Source organism: Podarcis erhardii (genome assembly GCF_964252035.2).
Source record: "Podarcis erhardii genome assembly, chromosome: 1".
Taxonomy (NCBI): domain Eukaryota; kingdom Metazoa; phylum Chordata; class Lepidosauria; order Squamata; family Lacertidae; genus Podarcis; species Podarcis erhardii.
In genome coordinates, this window is record NC_138497.1 from 50,420,500 (window position 1) to 50,439,692 (window position 19,193).

Genomic DNA, 19,193 nt, shown 5'->3' on the forward strand with positions numbered 1-19,193 from the left:
CACAGCTTGTTTGAAGACACACAAATAGGCTTAACAATCCAATGGACTTTGTGTGCAGAGTTCCATGGGACTTCTCCTTACTCTCTGCTCCCCCATAGCCTCAAAATCGACTTGAGGGTCTTTCTGAATATTGGGGGGGGGGCAAAAGGGGAGAGGAAGGGAAGTTCCACTGTGCACATGGAAGCACTAGCAGTTGGATGCGGCCCGTTTTGCTTGTTTCAACAACAAAAAATCAGTTTTCCAGCTACACAGAGTACTCAATAATTCTAGGATGCACCCTTTTACTAAAAGTGAAAAAGCAAGGCTGGAATTTGGTGCCTGCAGTGTCTCTGGGCAATTGAGGGTCTGTGCTTGCAAATAGTTGATGGTCATAAAGCATGGGATATCTGCTTCTTTCTTGAGGTTTTTGTTTCTTTCCTGAAGGGAAGCAGAGTCTACTGTTCTCATAGTGCTCTTTTTAAAACAAAAACACGACCTTCCCAGTTCTTTGTACTCTTCCCTGCAGCTCCTTTGTATACCTTGAACCCTGCTCCAATCTTCTGGATATTAAGGTATACCTTATGCATATTTCATAGCCAGTCTGAGGTATACCTTATGCATATTTCATAGCCAGTCTGAAAGCTGCATTTCCCGCACATATCAGACAGACAAAAAACCTTATGTCAAGTTTTTTTATTGATATTTAATATATATAAATACTTAGATCAAACAGGAAGGTGGTGACACAAGGATGTCTCTGGCTTCCTCTCCTTCCTTCCTGATGCTATTTCTCATCTCCTTTCTTCTCTCCTGCCTCTATCTTGATGGTTTGCGGAGCCTCGCGATAGGCAGGGAAAGTCTCCCAGGGACTGTTCAGATCAAATTTGCGGAACTCCTGAGACAGCTCCACAGGCTCTGCCACCACTCGCTTCACCTCATCATCATACCTGACCTGAAGGAGGAGAAAAGGCATTAAGATGAGCAATTGTGATGGCGGTCAACTACAAAAACATATCTGGAATTTTAGAATTAAGCTTCCTCCTTGTTTGTAGGTTGCTTAGTATAGATCAACAGTATATTTTCCAGTTAGTTAAATTTTCCACTTAGGCAATAAAAGCAGTATCTCCAAATCCTTACTGTCACCTGGAAGGAAGTTTATCTATGTTTTTATGAACTCTACTTCTCTGCTTCTTTATCCAGTCTACATTTGCAGCTTCACATTACAGTGGTACCTCGGGTTACATACACTTCAGGTTACAGACTCCGCTAACCCAGAAATAGTGCTTCAGGTTAAGAACTTTGCTTCAGGATAAGAACAGAAATCGTGCTCCGGCGGCGCGGCAGCAGCAGGAGGCCCCATTAGCTAAAGTGGTGCTTCAGGTTAAGAACAGTTTCAGGTTAAGAACAGACCTCCGGAACAAATTAAGTACTTAACCCAAGGTACCACTGTATAGCTGACTCACAACTTGCACATATTTAACTCGTGTGATTGCAGGTTTAAATGCTTGGCAGCCAGCCACCTAACATCAAACTGAAGGCCCGCAAGGCAGAGAGCTAAAAAGTTCTTTCTCTGTTGGGTTCCCTCAACCCTCTGCAACAGACTGAGGGGATGCTGGGAGGCACAGAGAACAGGAGAGAAGGGGAAAGGTCTGTTGCGTAAGCAGAAATCTGTTATGTGAATGGAACATCAGCACTATTATTGATTCAGATATATCATATGCAAAATTAAAATCTACAGAATTAAATTCTTTTAATGAAGGTGATGAAGTTTAGTTGATTAATTGGGTTACAGTCCTGCTTCAGGGACTATCATACCCAAGATCTTTAACCCCAAATTCTGTGCTATGGAGTATAGCCTGGAAGTTGTATTGCATTTAAGGGCTGGAGACTCAGCTGGGCTACCCCACAGTACAATCCCTCCTGACTGGCCTCTTGATTAGGAAAAACTGCTATATGCTCAGGTATGTAGGCCAAGTGTCAGATTGTGTTTCTGCTGTGAGCAGGTGCTTGGCATAACCAGTTGTGTTCCACCTCTAGTCCATCTCTAGCACAACACAGGATCAGACAAGAGTTACTCTGGGGGTAAAATTAGAGTAATCTAGGGGCAACTAAAAAAATAAATAGTAAAGGGTAGAAGCTCTTAGAGCAGGAGTACTGTTGGATTCATGCTAAAGCAAGCATAGGCAAACTCAGCCCTCCAGATGTTTTGGGACTACAACTCCCATCATGCCTAGCTAACAGGACCAGTGGTCAGGGATGATGGGAGTTGTAGTCCCAAAACATCTGGAGGGCCGAGTTTGCGTATTCCTGTGCTAAAGCTTCTCAAGTGGAAGTACAGCCTTTTGATTTGTGGGCCCAAAAGTCATAAAGTGTAGGATTCTCAGGACATTATATTATGTAGCATCAAAGGCATGTCTCAAAGGGTGCTTAATGCATGGACTTTTGGTCACAGGGCAGGAGAACAGGAGGAAAGGGTTAACCCACCCACCCTCCCTCCCTAATCAAAAGCACTGCCAGCGGATTCAATGTCCCTTCTGAGGATGAAGTTCCTCCCACATCCAGGACATGACTTCATCCATGCAAAATAGCAACTCACAGACCAACATACAACAGCAAAACCATTGCCCTAAGGAGGCTAATGAACAAATATCAGAGAAGAGAAGATATGGACAAACAGGTGAGCTTCCTTGCCCTTTTCTTACATTTTCTGTTGCCTCTACAGCAGAATAAGATTTCAATCTAACTCAGTTATAGGGTTTGATGTTCATTTAATATTACATTTATATCCCACCTTTCAGCAACAGAGCTCATACACGCTTCTCCCCTTCCCTATTATATCCTTGCCACAACCCTGTGAGGAGAATTAGGCTGAGAGCTGCTGACTGGCCTACAGGACCTCCTTGAGCTTCCAGGCTGGTTCAAACCATGCTCTCTCTCTTCCAGGTCCTAGTCCAACACTTGAACCACTATGCCAGTGTTTCCCAACCTTGGGCCTCCAGATGTTTTTGGCCTACAATTCCCATCATCCCTAGCTAGCAAGACCAGTGGTCAGGGATGATGGGAATTGTAGTTCAAAAACAGCTGGAGGCCTCTGGAAGGATTCTGCAATTGAGTCTAGCTTTTCCAAATGCTCATACCTCCACATATCCAGAAAGAGGGAAGTCCTTCCGGAAGGGATGACCCTCAAATCCGTAGTCTGTGAGGATTCGCCTCAGATCAGGGTGGTTAGCAAAGAACACTCCATACATATCCCAAACCTATGAATATGGGAATCAAGTAAAGAAACAGCAAGGTATATCAATTTTGGTCATATATATATATTCAAATTTTACATTGCAAATTAAACATATTTTATTATACCATACATTTATTGACTTCCCTCCCCTTCCAAGGATCATTTAACTTTCCCACCATTCCTCCATATTTTGATATATCCATCTAATTCTATTTTCCTATCTTATATCACTTCAATATTTATCATACTGTTGAATTTACTTTAGTACTGAAACCGTTTTCAATTGTTCACAATTATTTTCAATATGCCCGACAAAAATTTCCAACTCCTCCTTGAATACTTGTTCTTTTTATTCTCTTATTCTACTTGTTAGACCCACTAACTCTGCATATTCTAACAGCTTAAGTTGCCACTCCTCCTTGCTGGGGACATCCCTCACTTTCCATTTTTGGGCGAGTAAGATCCAAGCCACTGTTGTTGCATAATTGAATATTTTTTTCTGACTCCTAGGAACCTCTGTCTTAATAATTCCTGACAAAAATGCCTCTGGTTTTTTTCCCCTGGAATGTTGTTTTGAACATTTTTTTCATCTCATTATATATCATTTCCCAATATTCTTTTACATTTTTGCATGCCCACCACATATGAAATAAAGTTCCTTCTACTTCTTTACATTTCCAACACAAATCCAATTCTACATTATACAGTTTAGCCAATCTACACAGAGTTAGATACCATCTATGGATCATTTTCATATAGTTTTCTTTCAGTAAACTTCAAATCATTCTTCCAAAGTTTCTCCCTGGCTTCTCCTCAGATTGTATAATTTTTTTGCCTTTTACAACTTATAGCAGTTTTGAAACCTAGCTTGGACTGATTTATATGAGCAGTTTTTTTACCTCACAAATACAAAGCATCAGGCGCTCATTGCTAGCTGGCTGAGACACCTCATAGGCAAGGCAGCAAGTGAGATTCAATTGTATAAATGCTGAAGATTTAAAAATACATCAATCACTTGCTTGAACTCTACTATTTTACATAATTTAGATGCTGCTTGGTTGTAATAAAACATCTAAGTGGTTTCAATTGTCCAGAAATGGCAACACTCTTCAAATAATGCCAAACAGAAGTTATCCAGGACCTTAAGGCCTATAGAATTGAGATCATGTCATTGGGAAGGAGTGATTACTGATCAACACCTAAAGGGCCATTGAGCCAAAAGGGACAGAATGTGATGTCTGCAGAAAAGGAATGTGCACACAGAAAACTGCAAGCAGCACCAGGCCCTTTAGGGCAACCTGGGCCACAGTGACTGTTCAACTCAAATTAAACAGTGGGCTCTCTCTTCTTCCAAGAAAACATCCCAGATCTGTAACCTCTTCTCAAATGTCAACCACCTTGCAGCTTACCTCTCTTTCATACCAGTTTGCTGCTTGGTGCACTGGGACTGCTGATTCAATGGGTGTCAATTCGTCAGTATATGTTTTCACACGAATCCGGGAATTATAGGCTATGGATAAGAGATTATAGACAATCTAAAAGGAAAAGGTAAAAAACAGCATTGTCATGTATTAGTACACATTATCAGATTGCGACATCACAAAAAAGGATAGCATGTATAATTATAGTATAGCCACATAAAAATAGACACAGGGAATTTTTTAAAAAAAAAAATTCCTTAATGGTGAGATGATTTCCAAAGCTAACAGTATATGCAACAAAAGGTCTTGTCTATACATGAAGAAATGGCTACTTCTGATAATGATCATATATCTCTGGTTTATACCCAAGATTTACAGATTTCTTAAGAACCCATCTGTCAAAGTTTGCAGCACTGTGGCCAGAAATACTACAAACCCACAACATAGATGAAATGTGATACAAATTTAAATACATTTTGTTCAGTCAGATATTGTATTACACTGATGAAACACAATTTAAACTAATTTGAGCTAGAGAAGAATTTGAATTGCTATATTTAGGTCAATCTATGAAGACATTTATATATGTGTGAATATTTCAACATGGTTGAGGCAAAGAACAAAGATGTTATAACTCTGTTGGACTGTACAGAGCTGTCAGCTGCTGTTACTAAGAGGGTCCCACAAGCAAATTATAGCTTCCCTTCTGTCAAACTAATATATTTTCAGGCACAGTGGTACCTCGGGTTAAATACCTAATTCATTCCGGAGGTCTGTTCTTAACCTGAAACTGTTCTTAACCTGAAGCACCACTTTAGCTAATGGGGCCTCCTGCTGCCGCCACACCGCCAGAGCACGATTTCTGTTCTCATCCTGAAGCAAAGTTCTTAACCGGAGGTACTATTTCTGGGTTAGCGGAGTCTGTAACCTGAAGCATATGTAACCCAAGGTACCACTGTATATTTATAAGTATCCACTTCTGGAAAAAGGTGCTGGTGCTTCCCAAGACTCTGCTTGCTGACTAAGCAGGTCAATTAACTGTTTAAGCAACAGAATTCTCTCCCAAAACAAATGTCACTAACATCACACTGTTAAGCACAACCACCATTTCTAGATCAGCGACTACATAGATCAGCAGAACAAAAACTGAGAAAGTAACCCAGAAGTAATATACTAGTAGTCAGTGAGCATAAAGCCAAGGCAGTCAGCAAAACTGAGGGCTGGCGCACCAACATGGGGGGAAACTAGGATCCTCTCACATTCTTGTTTAGCCATGTGAATTTTTTTGGAAGTCTATGTCTTCCTTAGAATCTACTTTGTAGCATAGCTTGAAGAGCAGCTCCTACCTCAAAGCGGTTCTGTCGAGATGGAACATCGATTGCCGTCAGATCAGCTAAGTTTTTGAACTGGGCGTTGGTGTGATCTTTAAGAAAGGTCAAAACTGGAATGATCCCATCTGGATGAATTAAGATTTCTAGCTCGTTGAAACATGTCACCTGTTAAAATGAGCAATAGTAAAATTTTGTATGGATCAACTTCATCCAAATTCTAAGCACACATACTTAGATAGAAATCTCATTAAAACCAATGAAATGACTTCCAAATAGATGTGTTGAAAACTGTAAGCAGTTTAGGCTGAATAACAGCAGACCAAGGAACAATTGTATACCTTTCCAGCTGCTTGTAGCACTCATTAGCTTTCAGAAAAGGCTTAGTACTACCTATTACAGTTTCAAGAGAGTTGATGGAACCCACCTGGACTTGTTGAACATACTTGGGCAGAATTTCAGCCACATATTCTCCAAAAGCACACAGCTGCTTTTGTGTCACTTCATCCTTTGGTCTAACAGTAGCTGAAAAGAAAGTTTACAGTGGTGAATTCTCAAAAGAACAGCACCAGCTCATAGCCAAAGCCAACTCAATGTTATTCCAACTGCTACCACAGGGATGGGAGCAGTTCAACACTGGTCAACATGGTCAGATATACCTATTGTACCATTAAATTTTCTGCTGTGTTGGGGGTTCTTTGGGGGCGGGGCAATCAGCAGTATAGGAAACGTAATTATTCAAGGTCTATAGCAGATTAGTGCACGCCTGACAGATAATATAATGCCTAGTAAGCATTCAGTGTCCACAAAACAGATAACATTGTCTCAGAAATCAGAGAGCTTCTATAAATATTAAGTTTACCAGGAACTTAAGAATGAATGAGATGAAGTTCTTTGCACATGTCCTTTTTAACACAATCAGGTGGTACATAGTTTTCACTTAACAAAACTGTACTTATTGTAATGCAAAGTAAAGGATAAGTTGATCAAACACTAAGCAAGTCAGACTTACGTTGAGTCACAGCAGTATTCCCTTCAAACCGAGCTTGCAGCAGCATTGCAGATCGTCCAGTAACTATAAAGGGAGTGGGGAAAGTGTTAAATTGCCATTATTTACAGCCATAGCATCTACTGATCTCCACAAAGAAGTAGCTTCAAATATACCATAAAAATGTAGAAATAATTAAAGCAAGATGGTACATTAATATACATTTCTGCAAGCGGTAATAAACATGGTATTAATGGTATTTAAGCAGACCAATTGTGAGGGACTGCAGTCAAGATAATCTAGTTTAGAATGGAGTGCTGAAACATAGCATCTACAGCACTGGTCTTCAACTGGTGGACTAATCTGAAGTCTATTGCAATAGGAGCATTACCACCATGCAAATATATAGCAAAAGGTTAAGAAATGGGTCCCCAAATAACTGTTTGAGTTAAAAGTGGTTCCTAGGTCTGAAAAGACTGAAGTCTACTGCTCTGCTCAGCAGGAAGCTGCTGACTAGGATACACAAACCCAGGGCCCAAAATAATACTTAGAAACACCTATATCAGGCCTGCTCCACATTTTACTAACATCTATACATAAGATCTTTTGATTAAGGGTGGTGTAAAAATATAATAAATGGAAATATCTTATTTTATTTTTATTTCTTATATTTTTATACCACCCTTAAGAATTATTTTAAAATGGTTTAAAAACCATTTTTGTGTGTGTATAGATTTTATTGTGTGATGACAGCATGTGTGGATTTCATATAGATCTCTTCCGTGAACTTTTTTTTAAGTGGAGCACTAATTACTGGGAACTGCAAGTGGTGTCGGATGCTTGCAGGGTTTCTATAGCCATTTGGCTGACCACTGTGAGACCAGGATGCTGAACTATAGCTGGGGCTATGGGCTGATCCAGCAGGGTTCTCCTTACACTTGTAGTAAACCAAGGACTGCACTGTGAACTCACACTGAGAACTGTTTTAAAAAACAGGGATCAACTGCAGTTACCAGTGTCCCTCCAGATGCTGTTGAAAAGTTTAAAACCAAAAAGCCAGCAAGGAACTGCCTCGGGCCAAGACCGATAACTGACCCATCTAGCTCGGTAAGTACTGAAGCGTGCGCTCGTTTTGTGGTTTGTCCATTTATTTGGCATAAGCCAAACCAGGATTTCGAGGAGCAAAGTGTGCGGTGGCGGCGAAGACAGCAGGAGGCGGTGAATCGGTGGACAGAATGCCAACTGTTTTGCATCTCTTTACCCATCATGGCGCCCTCAAGAGCATTCTGGGAACTGTGGTTTTGCGAGAGAGCTGAGAACAGCGCTGCAGAGCCCGGCCCCCTCCTGACGGAACTACAGCTCCCAGGATCCTTTAGGAAGGAGGGACGAAAGGAGGCTATGCCCTCTGCAGACAACCCACCAAGCGTACCCTCGCCAGCAACGGCCACAGCCCCTCCAGACGGGAAGCCCTCAGTCTCCTCCTCCCAACAGACCCCGCCAAGTCGCAGGCTCACCTCTCAGGCCGGCCCGAGCCAGCCCTAGCGCGGCCGCTAACATCTTTGCCTGCTCAGGGTCCGCAGCCGGAGCCTGACAAGGACACCGAGCGAACTCGTAAGGCGCACGCGCGCCATCGAGCGCTCTCTCCTATTGGTCCGACGTACCAGAAAGCGCTGCGTCCCGCTCGCGCAAGCTTCCGCCACCGGAAAACCAATCCGCGCGAGCGGGGCGGGACGAAATGATCCGGAAGTCAGAGGCGCGCGCGGGCGGATCGGGTGATCGGCCAGCTTCCGGGAGCGCTTAAAAGAGCGGCGTCGGGAAGTGCAGCCCCTTCTGGTGTCCCCCTGAGCCATTCCCGGGGCGAAGTTCCGAGCCGGCGGAATGAAGGGAGGCGCCTCAAGTAAGAGCGGCCGCCCGCCGAGGCCGGGGCGCTTCTCTCCTCGGGGCTCAGCCCTGCCCGTTGCGGGGGCGGGAAGGTTCGGTTGCCGTCCGCCAAGGGGTGGGGCGGTGCACCCGGACGCCGGGAGGCGGCGGCGCCGGAGCCGCCTTCCAACGAGGCGCCTCAGGGCCCGGCTCGAGAGCGAGAGGCCCTTCGCGCCCCGGCCCCGTGAAGGGCTGGGCTCGCTCGAGAGCTCGGCGTCGCCGCACTCGGTGCAGAATCGCCCGGGATCTCCGTTCAAGTTCTGTTCGTCACGATGTTGGGACTGGGCGCCTCCGCCCAGTGAGCAAAAGCATCGAGAGACCTGTTTCCAGATACCGTCCCTGGCAGCTCATTGAGCCCTAGCTGCTTTAAAGCAGATACCGAAACAACCGCAGGCAAATTTAGACTGAGGCTTCATTGCTATAGAGTACATTGCTTGGTCTAGGTCTTATTGAACTCTAGGGGTCTCACTTCTGAGTAGCCTCATGAAAAATTGCTCTGCCTTGTTTTTGATCTGTCCAATGGTCAGCTTTCCCCTTCCATCTGCCTCGGTGGTCTTTAGGGCTGCTTCGTGCACTATAGAAACCAAACGTACCTTTTTAAAGATGGTGTATGCACGGCAGTCAAACCCAACCCATCACAAACTTCCCGATGTCAGTGTTCAACTTGTATATACGTCTTTCAAAATGCACATATGTCATTCTTCATATATTGAGGTTGTAATGCGCTCACCCTGTAGGCAGAGCACAAAAGGCTTCAGAGCTTTTTAGTGTTCTGGTGATATCTGTACAGTATTTTGGGGATAGTTTTAAAAACAACAAACTTCCTGCAGTTCATGGGAACAAGGAACCCTTGTTAAGAGTACTTCTCTTCAGGTTAGCCAGGTTCCATTGACTCATACTGGGGTATTCCTAGTATGTTCCTCATACTCTACAAAGTCTTGTAATCTGAGATTACCCACCATTTAAGGATTGGTCTAACTTTTGAGTTCTTGTAAATATGGTGCACTATGTCACATACTACATAAATGACTTGATCCTGTTATGGTGTTACTTGGATACAAAACACTGGTACACAAGGAAGTAACTTTTGGTGCACACAATCTTTTGGCTGCTATTTCTACATGATAGGACATGTGTTCCTTACCTGTAGCATTTCTTTTTCCTTTCCTTTTTTAGATTTGTTTGCTTTAGTTGAGATACAGTACAGCGCAAGTCTGTGATAAAAGAATCTCCAATGTCTGTTGTATTTCAGATTACTGGAGGTCAGATCTAAGCGGCAACATGGACTCACTGGAGGAGACTGGAGGTTCCTCAACAGAGGAAACTGGAAATTCCTTAACTGAGAACTACTTTGTAAATTACACTTTCACTGACCGTTCTCATTCAGGCCGTGTGGCCCAAGGAATTATGAAGTTGTGCTTAGAGGATGAGCTCTTTGCAGATGTCACCATCTCTGTAGAAGGCAAAGAATTCCAACTGCACCGCCTAGTTCTCTCAGCTCAGAGCTGCTTCTTTCGTTCTATGTTCACTTCCAATCTGAAGGAGGCACATAACCGGGTGATTGAGTTACAAGATGTTAGTGAGAGTGTCTTTCAGCTCCTTGTGGACTACATTTATTATGGAACTGTAAAGTTGAGGGCAGAAGATTTGCAGGAGACTTACGAAGTAGCAGATATGTACCAACTAACTGCCCTCTTTGAGGAATGCTCCCGTTTCTTGGCTCGAACAGTGCAAGTGAAAAACTGTTTGCAAATTATGTGGTTGGCTGATCAGCACAGTGATGTGGAGCTCTATACGGCTGCCAAGCACTGTGCCAAGTCATACTTATCACAACTTCAAGAAACTGAGGAGTTTCTGCACCTTCCTCTCCGTCTCCTGACAGATATTGTCTCAGGTAGGTAGAATGGTTACTGAGACCTGTGGTTACTAAGGCCTTTCTGAGAGATACGGATTAGTATCACGGCATTTCAGTTTCAGACCTAGTTTTGAATCCGATGCCTTTGATTGCCCTGGTACATGGCTCTAAAGTGGACAGGAGCACCTTCCTGTTGGATCTGCTGCACCTCTCAGAGGCTTTTGCTACAATAACTTGTGGTATTTCAGGTATTTCAGGTTTAGTGAAGATGAGACTTGGAAGCACTTTTAAAACAAATTCCAGTCTTTCCTGGAGTAACAGTTTTTTAAGGTGGTACTGGGGGCCTCCTTCTCATCTCTCTTGCTTATGAAGTTCCACTGGGCTCTGTTCTGTCCCCCCCTTCCCCAATTGTAATTCTTTTTAAACATTTCTATACCCATGTTGTTTAGTATCTACATGAAACCACTAGGAGTGGTGATACGGAGATTTGGAGGTCTATGCAATCAGTGTGCAGATTACATCCTACTCATTCATCACATTCCAGGGAAACTAGCAGTTTTAATAGAAATAGAAATCATTAATAGAAATGGGCTGGACGGCAGCTAGTAAACTGAAGCTTCAACTAAATACAGTGGTACCTCGGGTTAAGTACTTAATTCGTTCCGGAGGTCCGTTCTTAACCTGAAACTGTTCTTAACCTGAAGCACCACTTTAGCTAATGGGGCCGCCGTGCCGCCAGAGCACGATTTCTGTTCTCATCCTGAAGCAAAGTTCTTAACCCAAGGTACTATTTCTGGGTTAGCGGAGTCTGTAACCTGAAGCGTATGTAACCTGAAGCGTATGTAACTTGACGTTCCACTGTAATAGCCAGTAGTATATCCAAACTAGAACTAGGGGGCAGTATCCACCGAAGTAGAACCACTAGTTATGATCTTAAATCCTTATATGGTTTGGGAACAGGATAAATTTTTCCTGTATTAGCTTACCCATGCATTCAAATGCTCTGCAGAGGTCTTTTGTTGGTTCTACATTCATTTGCTTGGAATGAAGGGGAAGGGTTTTTGTTGGAACTCCCTGCCGAAGGATGTTGATATTGTCCTTTCCTTGACCATCTGCTGCAGTGCAAAGCTCTTTCCATTTAAAAGGGCTTTTGGCTTTTAGTAGCTGGACTATACTACTATACTACTTTTCTGTCTTTCTGTCTCATATATATTTTATTCCTGCTGTTTAATTGCTTTATTGCTTTTTGTTGGGCCTTGTTGTAGTTTATGGGTTATCTGCCTATGGGGGTTAGCAGAGCTCTAGACATTGACTTCTGTTGGTTCAAGCAGGGCAAACCCATAATCACCAATGCCAAGCAAGCATCTTGCTGTGAAGCCACTAGGCCTAGAATGCAAGATTGCTTGCTATGTCTTGCCTATCATTTACACCTTCAGAAACACCACAGCACCGAGGTTATGAAAGCTGTTTATAACCCACAGCTCTAATTACCCCTTCCCCTCAATCTCTGGATTAAGACCTAGCAACTCTGCTTGGTGGTTGTGTGCTTTTCTGTTGTGGAGAACATGAAATGGACCCTTAGAGCTCTGCTCTGTTATTCTCTCTTGAGGGAGCTCTTTTTTTAGTCCGCTATCTCTAGGAATAGCAGAAATCCATTTTGCTTGCTGTTGAAAGAACCACCTACATCTTGATTCATGTTACCTAGGAGTATGTTTTGATAAGCTGTAAAATGTAGTTCAAAGTGTTTTGTTTTCTAGCTGCTTAAGAGGTTTTGTTACAGTCAAGCAATATATTACATTTTGTCAAAATAAAATAGCTCCTTCTGGAGATAGATTTTACAGTAGCCATGTGTTCGTCAGTAATGCTATACAGTATACTGTTAAATCTCAAATTCTTAATTTTAATGTGTTTCACATTTGAGTTTAACATAGTTCAACCCTGATAACCACAAATACCTTTTTTGTTACTAATGTTATAAAAATATTTCACTTCATGCATCTAATACACAGCTCTTACGTAGTAAGGGTGTACCCCTTTTCTTCTACTCTTTATTTTTACTATCGCAAAATTGTTCAATGGAAGCATTTGTGGACAGAATGCAGTGAACTTGTTCTGTCAGCGCAAGAATTTCTGCTTGTGCAACAGAATTCTCCTCTCCCCCACGCGCACCCTGCACCCTCCCCAAATCAGCTGCAGAGGGCTAGAGAAAAACCCAGAACAGATTTAGGGGGCACACAGTGGAAGTTCCATTGCACAAGTGGAATTCCTCGCACTGACAAAACAAGTTACTTGCATCCTTCCCTATATGTTTAGCCAGGTCTGTGGAAACATGTCAGGGGAAGCCAACATCACCTAATACGTTTGGCTGAGGGAGGGCGAATTGTATGCAGCGCTGGGTGGTCATGCAAGAAGACAAATCATATGTCAGTATATCTTTGTGAGGAATTGAATAAATATGAAATTTGTAGGCTGCAGCTCTGGTAGAATTAGCATTGAAAGGGAAATTCCCAGATCCACCAATAGTTAGGATAAATGTCCGGTTTCCTATGGCAACCACTTCTGGCTGTCTTCGTCATCTAAAGGTCCAGCCACATCCTATCTGGTTTTCTGCTATTAATGTCGCTACAGAACTTCTTGCTGTTGGTTTTTTGTTTTTAGCAATGTGCTCCTCAATTTCTTTTTTTTTGCATCACTTTTCGTCCACTTGCATTTCTTTTGCCAAAGTTTGTGTTCCCTTTTTTGCTCTCCTAATTTGAACAAGGCTTCCATTTTATAACACTTGCGTGTTAACCAAGTGGGCATCCTCTTGGCTCTGGTGGGACCTTTTTTTAATCTGAGCATCTAATATTGTGATTTTAAACAACTCCCAAGGAGTAGCATCCTCCTTTCCATGACAGCAAAGGAGCTGTCATCCTTGGAGCGTGACAAAAGCTATGTCCACCAAACTCTCTTCCTTTCTCAGCCTCTCTTGGTCAGCCACTTTGGCCTCAAGGGAATGAATCTGTTCCCTGGGAGCTCATTGCATCAAGGACAAACCCAATTTTTTACACCACATACAGGGGTCAGCAAACTTTCAGCAGAGGGCCAGTCCGCTGTCCCTCAGACCTTGTGGGGGGCCGGACTATATTTTTTTGCGTGGGGGGGGGGAATGAACAAATTCCTATGCCCCACAAATAACCCAGAGATGCATTTTAAATAAAAGGACACATTCTACTCATGTAAAAACACGCTGATTCCCGGACTGTCTGTGGGCCAGATTTAGGCGATTGGGCCGGATCCGCCCCCCGGGCCTTAGTTTGCCTACCCATGACATAGATGGCTGGTGTGCTCTGGTCCATGGGGTCACGAAGAGTCGGACACGACTAAACGGCAACATAGATGGTGCACGTGACAAATTGTGTAATACACTGGAAAGCACCCACCCCCCACCTCTGCTGGCATTCTACCTGCATATCTACTTTTGCAGTTCGTTTGGGTTTACTTTATTTGGAATTTGTTACATCAGAGGGTGGAGGAACAGTGTGCTGAAGAACCTAGAAAGGGATTGGACCTTACTTCCTGAATAATTACGTACTAGATTGAAATTGATTTAGAGACTGAAGACCTCTTGGCACACAACTCAAATATTCTATGCAGTTATGTACTCCAGTTACATACTCCGTTGCAAGGGTCATCATTAGTTATGATTTGTAACATGATAGTTATATTACAAAGTTTATTAAAAATTTGAACTGAGACAATACATTGCTTAGTCTTAAATATTTATTCAATTTATATCCCATCCTTCCTCCCAAAAAGGCCCAGGATGGCGCATGATGTATGTAGTTTCCCTTTAAGCAACAGCTAATGCCAGAACTCAGAGCTAGAGGAAACTCAGAAAAAAGCAAGCTTAATGGCCAGTATTAATACTGAATAAAGTTTAAGATTTATCTGTTGTTTGGCCTACTGACCCACTTTTTCAACTGAAATCCCTATTAACTTCTGCTGGTTTCTACAGCCACTGATCTTATTACTAGTAATGGGATTAACCAAGAACCAGCTTTCCCACAGAACCAAAGGCCTGCTACCCTGAAGAGCAGGAAGCAGACTACTTAATTGAATCAGGCAGTGGAACTGTATTTGACTGGACTTACATCATTGTACTGAAAGCACTGAATATTTAAAATTATTTCCAGTATCCCTGAGCAATGCAGTAGCTTAAAACATGTCAGGATTTGTAACGTGGTTAAAAGTTTCTTTGTACACAATACCGTCACCCAAAATTATACAAAATGTTCTAGTGAATAGATTTTCTAAAATGACAACAAAATTCATGTCTGTTGCAACATCACTTCTTAGATGTTGTTCTTTGTGAGACATATGACAAGGAAATATAAAAAACCTTCCAAAATTAAGCAGGACAAAATGAAGGCCTAGCTGTTTATCTGTGGCAAGCAGAGAATGTAGTCTAGTCCTGTTAATAATGCTGAGGCTATGGTTACCAGATAACAAATTCATTAAGTCGATAGCCTTGGGCAGGAAATATTTTTGCTGCTTCTGTAGAATAGGAATGCTAACATGCAAGGGCTCCTGCTCTTGTTTATACCAGCTAAACCTGGTATGTGTTTGGGGGGAAAAAGGAATACTGTACTTGCTATGCCCATGCCACGAAAATTTTATACTTTAAACATGTTTTTTTAATCTGCAACCATACAGATGGGGTTCCATGTTCACAGAATCCAGCAGCTGCCATAGAAACCTGGATTGGCTTCAATAAAGAAGAGCGTGCAGGTTTCTCAGACATACTGCGATCAAGTTTAAAGGTATATGACAAAGCAGTCTACTCAGTGTTTCAGCCTGTCTCCCTTAACTGTAATCAGTGTAGAAAGGTTTGTTAGAAACGTGGGCTGCCCTTGACACTAGAGTGATGTAAGCAGTGGCAATCAGTCTGATGTGATAATAGAATTGTAAGTTCATTTTCAACAGGGGGTAGAGGAGGATCCACTGATGGGTTGCTTCTCCTACTGGATCCACTAGGCAGAATCAGCCCTGCCCTTTCAGTTCCAGAAGGTACAACAGCTAGCTGTTTGCATGGCAAACCCAAGAAGAAAACAAAATACCCCATGAAACAACTGCACTATCATAACTTCATTTCACCCAACCATGGATACACTACTATGGTGGTTCAGAAAATGAACTTATCACTGTAAGTCCAGTGTTCTGTTTTCCTGCAGTAGAGGACGGGATCTGTGGTTGGGATATAAAACAATAGCCAGGAGGCCACTGCAGGGACCTCCTACCTTGGCACCACTTGCCAAAGCAACTTCCTGCCAAAAGACAACACAGCAGAATCAAATGTATTCCTCCTGTAGCGCTTCGATAATGTGAAAACAGGTGGTCATTGCTGCCCTGCAGATGTCAACTCAAGGGGCATTAGTGCTAAAGGCAGCAGTCAAAGCACTCCTGGTAGCATGATCCAGAAGCTACATAGCCATTGAATCTGAGTGGAAGATACAGAGTTCTTTCCAAGATGACATGGCTCTCTGCTCTGAAATCCTTACAGCAGAGGCAATTAACTACCAAGAAAACCACCTTATGGCTCAGACACTTCTAAGGTTATGGTTATAAAACTTGAAATGTGATTTTGCGAGGGCCTTGTTTAGTCCCAGGTAGAAAAACGATATACCAGGGGAAGTTTCAAGTAACGCCTTATAATACAAGGATGTGAGGATATGCAATTCTTGCCTCCCTGAGACAGAAGAGAGAGCTGCCACTCGCCTTTTTGGAGTATTAGGTGTCAAGCCCCAATCCAGACCATCCTGAAGGAAAGTGAACACCCACTTTGATGTTTGCATGCAATGTGTCCTCATCTTTTCCTGCACCACCTCACAAAGGCCTTCCAGATTTTCTCATAGGTGCAATGTGCACGAGTTTTATATTAGTTTAGAAAGGTAATGACTGCTCTGTGGTCAGAGCCTTTATGTTCTAGACCCCTCCTCTTTCAGTTGTTAAACAGGAAGGTACAAGGTCTGGGTGGAGAAAGTGTCCCTGGGATCTCTCTTCTCTCTACCAAAAGGATCCCAGTCCCGTCAGATTGGAAAACCAAGCCATGCTGGCCCAGAAGGGAGACACAAACAACAATTTCACCCCCTCTGCACACACATGCGTTTCTTAACTATTTATCTAGTTTTCATCTTGCTCGTAATATAGGTAGTTGCCTGTAATGATTGACAGCAAGTCTCAAAAATTTCAGACAAAAGTCAATTTCCAGCTCTACTTGGGGATGTTAGGGATTGAACCAGAGGCTTTCTGCATGCCAAGCATTGGCCTGGAAAGCTATATACATTATGGTTATAAAATGAAATGGAAAAAAATAAGAGTCACAAAAGACTTCAGTCCCAGCATGTCAGCTATCAGTGGCCTAATACATTGTGGTAATTGTGGAATACAGTGGTACCTCACAAGACGAATGCCTCGTAAGACGAAAAACTCACAAGATGAAAGAGTTTTTCGTTTTTTGAGTTGCTTCGCAAGACGGATTTCCCGAAGGGCTTGCTTCGCAAGACGAAAACGTCTTGCAAGTTTGTTTACTTTTTCTTGAAACCCTGCATTCAGGGGGTGCAGTTGTGACTTGACTTCGAGGAGCAACTCATAGCACACAGTATGGTAGCCTTTTTTGAGGTTTTTGAAGACTTTGGTGATATTTGAAGCTTTTCCAAAATCCGTGCTTCGCAAGACGAAAAAAATCGCAAGAGGAAAAAACTCGCAGAACGAAATAATTTCGTCTTGTGAGGTACCACTGTAGCTTACTAGTAATTTGAGCTGTGAAACCCCAAGCTAATTTGCTGTAGGTATTTCTTTGCACTTCTCATTGGCCTCCTCTTGACTGAATTTCTGCATGCATACCTATGCACAACTTTAATGAAATTTTGTTTTATTGTTTAGGAAATTGGAGAGAACGTTCATATCTACCTGATTGGAAAGGAGTCATCCCGTACACATTCCCTTGCTGTCTCACTGCATTGTGCAGATGACGACTCCATCAGTGTTAGTGGTCAGAACAGTTTGTGTCACCAAATCACTGCAGCTTGCAAGCATGGTAGTGACCTCTATGTTGTTGGAGGATCCATTCCACGGCGCATGTGGAAATGCAACAACACCACGATAGACTGGGAATGGTGTGCCCCCCTGCCCCGCGACAGGCTACAACACACTCTGGTTTCTGTGCCCAGCAAGGATGCGATCTATTCACTGGGGGGCAAGACACTGCAGGACATCCTCTCAAATGCCATCATATACTACAGAGTAAGAGACAATGTATGGACAGAGACTAGCCAGCTGGAAGTTGCAGTGTCTGGGGCTACAGGTGTAAATCTCAATGGTGTCATTTATTTGTTAGGCGGGGAGGAGAATGACCTTGATTTCTTTACCAAGCCCTCTCGGCTTATCCAGTGTTACGATACCAATACAGAGAAGTGTCATGTAAAGCCTTACGTGTTACCCTTTGCAGGCCGCATGCATGCTGCTGTGCACAAGGACCTGGTGTTCATTGTAGCAGAGGGGGATTCGCTGCTGTGCTATAACCCTCTGTTGGATAGCTTCACGCGGCTCTGCTTGCCAGATGCCTGGAGCTCAGTACCATCTCTCTGGAAAATTGCTAGTTGTAATGGCAACATCTACATCTTCCGGGATCGTTACAAAAAGGGAGATGCCAACACCTTCAAACTCAATCCAGCCACTTCAGTGGTGACTGTCACCAGTGGCCTCAAGGTGCTTCTCACGAATTTGCAGTTTGTGTTGGCATGAAGGAAGAAAGGTTCAGTGCCAGAACAACGAAGACATTCCTTTAAACAGCTCAGAGATGTATAGACCCCATAGCTCCAGCTCCTTGAGAAAGATCACAATACTTTAGAGAGTTCCCTGCCCCACCTTCCAACTCCTGCTCACAAGCAGCAGCATTGTAGCCACACATAGGCGGCATCCGCATTCTGTCTGGATTACTGCTGTCACTGTGGTCCCCTGCTGGTCAGCTTCTTGTGTCTCAGAACCCCACAGCTAAGAGGCTTCTTGGGCCTAAACCCTTTACCAACAAGCCCTATGCAAAATAGATGAAGTATTTGTACTGTCTTATGTTGCAGGCTATCTACTGCAGCAATCTGTCAAGGTACAAAACATCCCTTAGAGCTGCAGCTAGCAGATAAAAGTGAAGGCTCCCTCCTTTATCAGGGCTACGAAGGAGAAATATAGCAAGAGGTACTGAAAGTAACATTAGCAATGCATTGGATATGATTGAACTAGGAATAAAGGAGGCAGCTATCCCCGACTGTGTTACTACCTGGCAAAAAACAGAAAGCTTGGACCCTTGCCCTCATTTAGAGGGCTCATTCTGTGACATGTTAAAAGAGGAGAATCATGTCAAACCTATTTGTTGATACTGTAAGATCCTTGGGGTGCAAGTCTCAATAAAGGCCTTCCGGAACAACACAAC

The 19,193-nt window shown here is 43.1% G+C and overlaps 2 protein-coding genes across 5 annotated transcripts; one reads left to right on the forward strand and one right to left on the reverse strand.

Annotated features, from left to right (window-relative positions):
- Positions 1-657: 657 nt before the first annotated feature.
- On the reverse strand, positions 658-8,621 carry NDUFS3 (NADH:ubiquinone oxidoreductase core subunit S3). Of its 2 annotated transcripts, none has more exons than XM_081856444.1 (7): positions 8,466-8,621; positions 6,976-7,038; positions 6,391-6,488; positions 5,982-6,131; positions 4,624-4,749; positions 3,117-3,236; positions 658-931 (listed from the first exon to the last, which is right to left on the reverse strand). In XM_081856444.1, the coding sequence occupies exons 1-7, from the start codon at positions 8,506-8,508 to the stop codon at positions 764-766; spliced, it is 768 nt and encodes a 255-aa protein (XP_081712570.1). In that variant the 5' UTR covers positions 8,509-8,621; the 3' UTR covers positions 658-763. The 2 variants fall into 2 exon arrangements, with proteins under 2 accessions (XP_081712570.1, XP_081712571.1); XM_081856445.1 differs by lacking the exon at positions 8,466-8,621 and adding an exon at positions 8,047-8,139.
- A 52-nt stretch (positions 8,622-8,673) lies between these two features.
- Positions 8,674-19,192, forward strand: KBTBD4 (kelch repeat and BTB domain containing 4). Of its 3 annotated transcripts, none has more exons than XM_081855916.1 (4): positions 8,674-8,848; positions 10,124-10,765; positions 15,422-15,528; positions 17,651-19,192. In XM_081855916.1, the coding sequence occupies exons 1-4, from the start codon at positions 8,830-8,832 to the stop codon at positions 18,509-18,511; spliced, it is 1,629 nt and encodes a 542-aa protein (XP_081712042.1). In that variant the 5' UTR covers positions 8,674-8,829; the 3' UTR covers positions 18,512-19,192. The 3 variants fall into 3 exon arrangements, with proteins under 3 accessions (XP_081712042.1, XP_081712044.1, XP_081712043.1); XM_081855918.1 differs by lacking the exon at positions 8,674-8,848 and adding an exon at positions 9,021-9,169; XM_081855917.1 differs by lacking the exon at positions 8,674-8,848 and adding an exon at positions 9,129-9,264.
- The last annotated feature ends 1 nt before the right edge of the window (position 19,193 follows it).

What these genes read in the sequence shown, in the direction of transcription:
- NDUFS3 (XM_081856444.1), bottom strand. Translation starts at nt 8,508, where the DNA reads ATGTTAGCGGCCGCGCTAGGGCTGGCTCGGGCCGGCCTGAGAG. An exon ending in GAATACTGCTGTGACTCAAC is followed by an intron (nt 6,489 to 6,975) that starts GTAAGTCTGACT and finishes CTTTCTTTTCAG; the next exon opens with CTACTGTTAGACCAAAGGAT. An exon ending in CTCGACAGAACCGCTTTGAG is followed by an intron (nt 4,750 to 5,981) that starts GTAGGAGCTGCT and finishes TTTTCCTTTTAG; the next exon opens with ATTGTCTATAATCTCTTATC.
- KBTBD4 (XM_081855916.1), top strand. An exon ending in CCTGACAGATATTGTCTCAG is followed by an intron (nt 10,766 to 15,421) that starts GTAGGTAGAATG and finishes GCAACCATACAG; the next exon opens with ATGGGGTTCCATGTTCACAG. An exon ending in TACTGCGATCAAGTTTAAAG is followed by an intron (nt 15,529 to 17,650) that starts GTATATGACAAA and finishes TTTATTGTTTAG; the next exon opens with GAAATTGGAGAGAACGTTCA.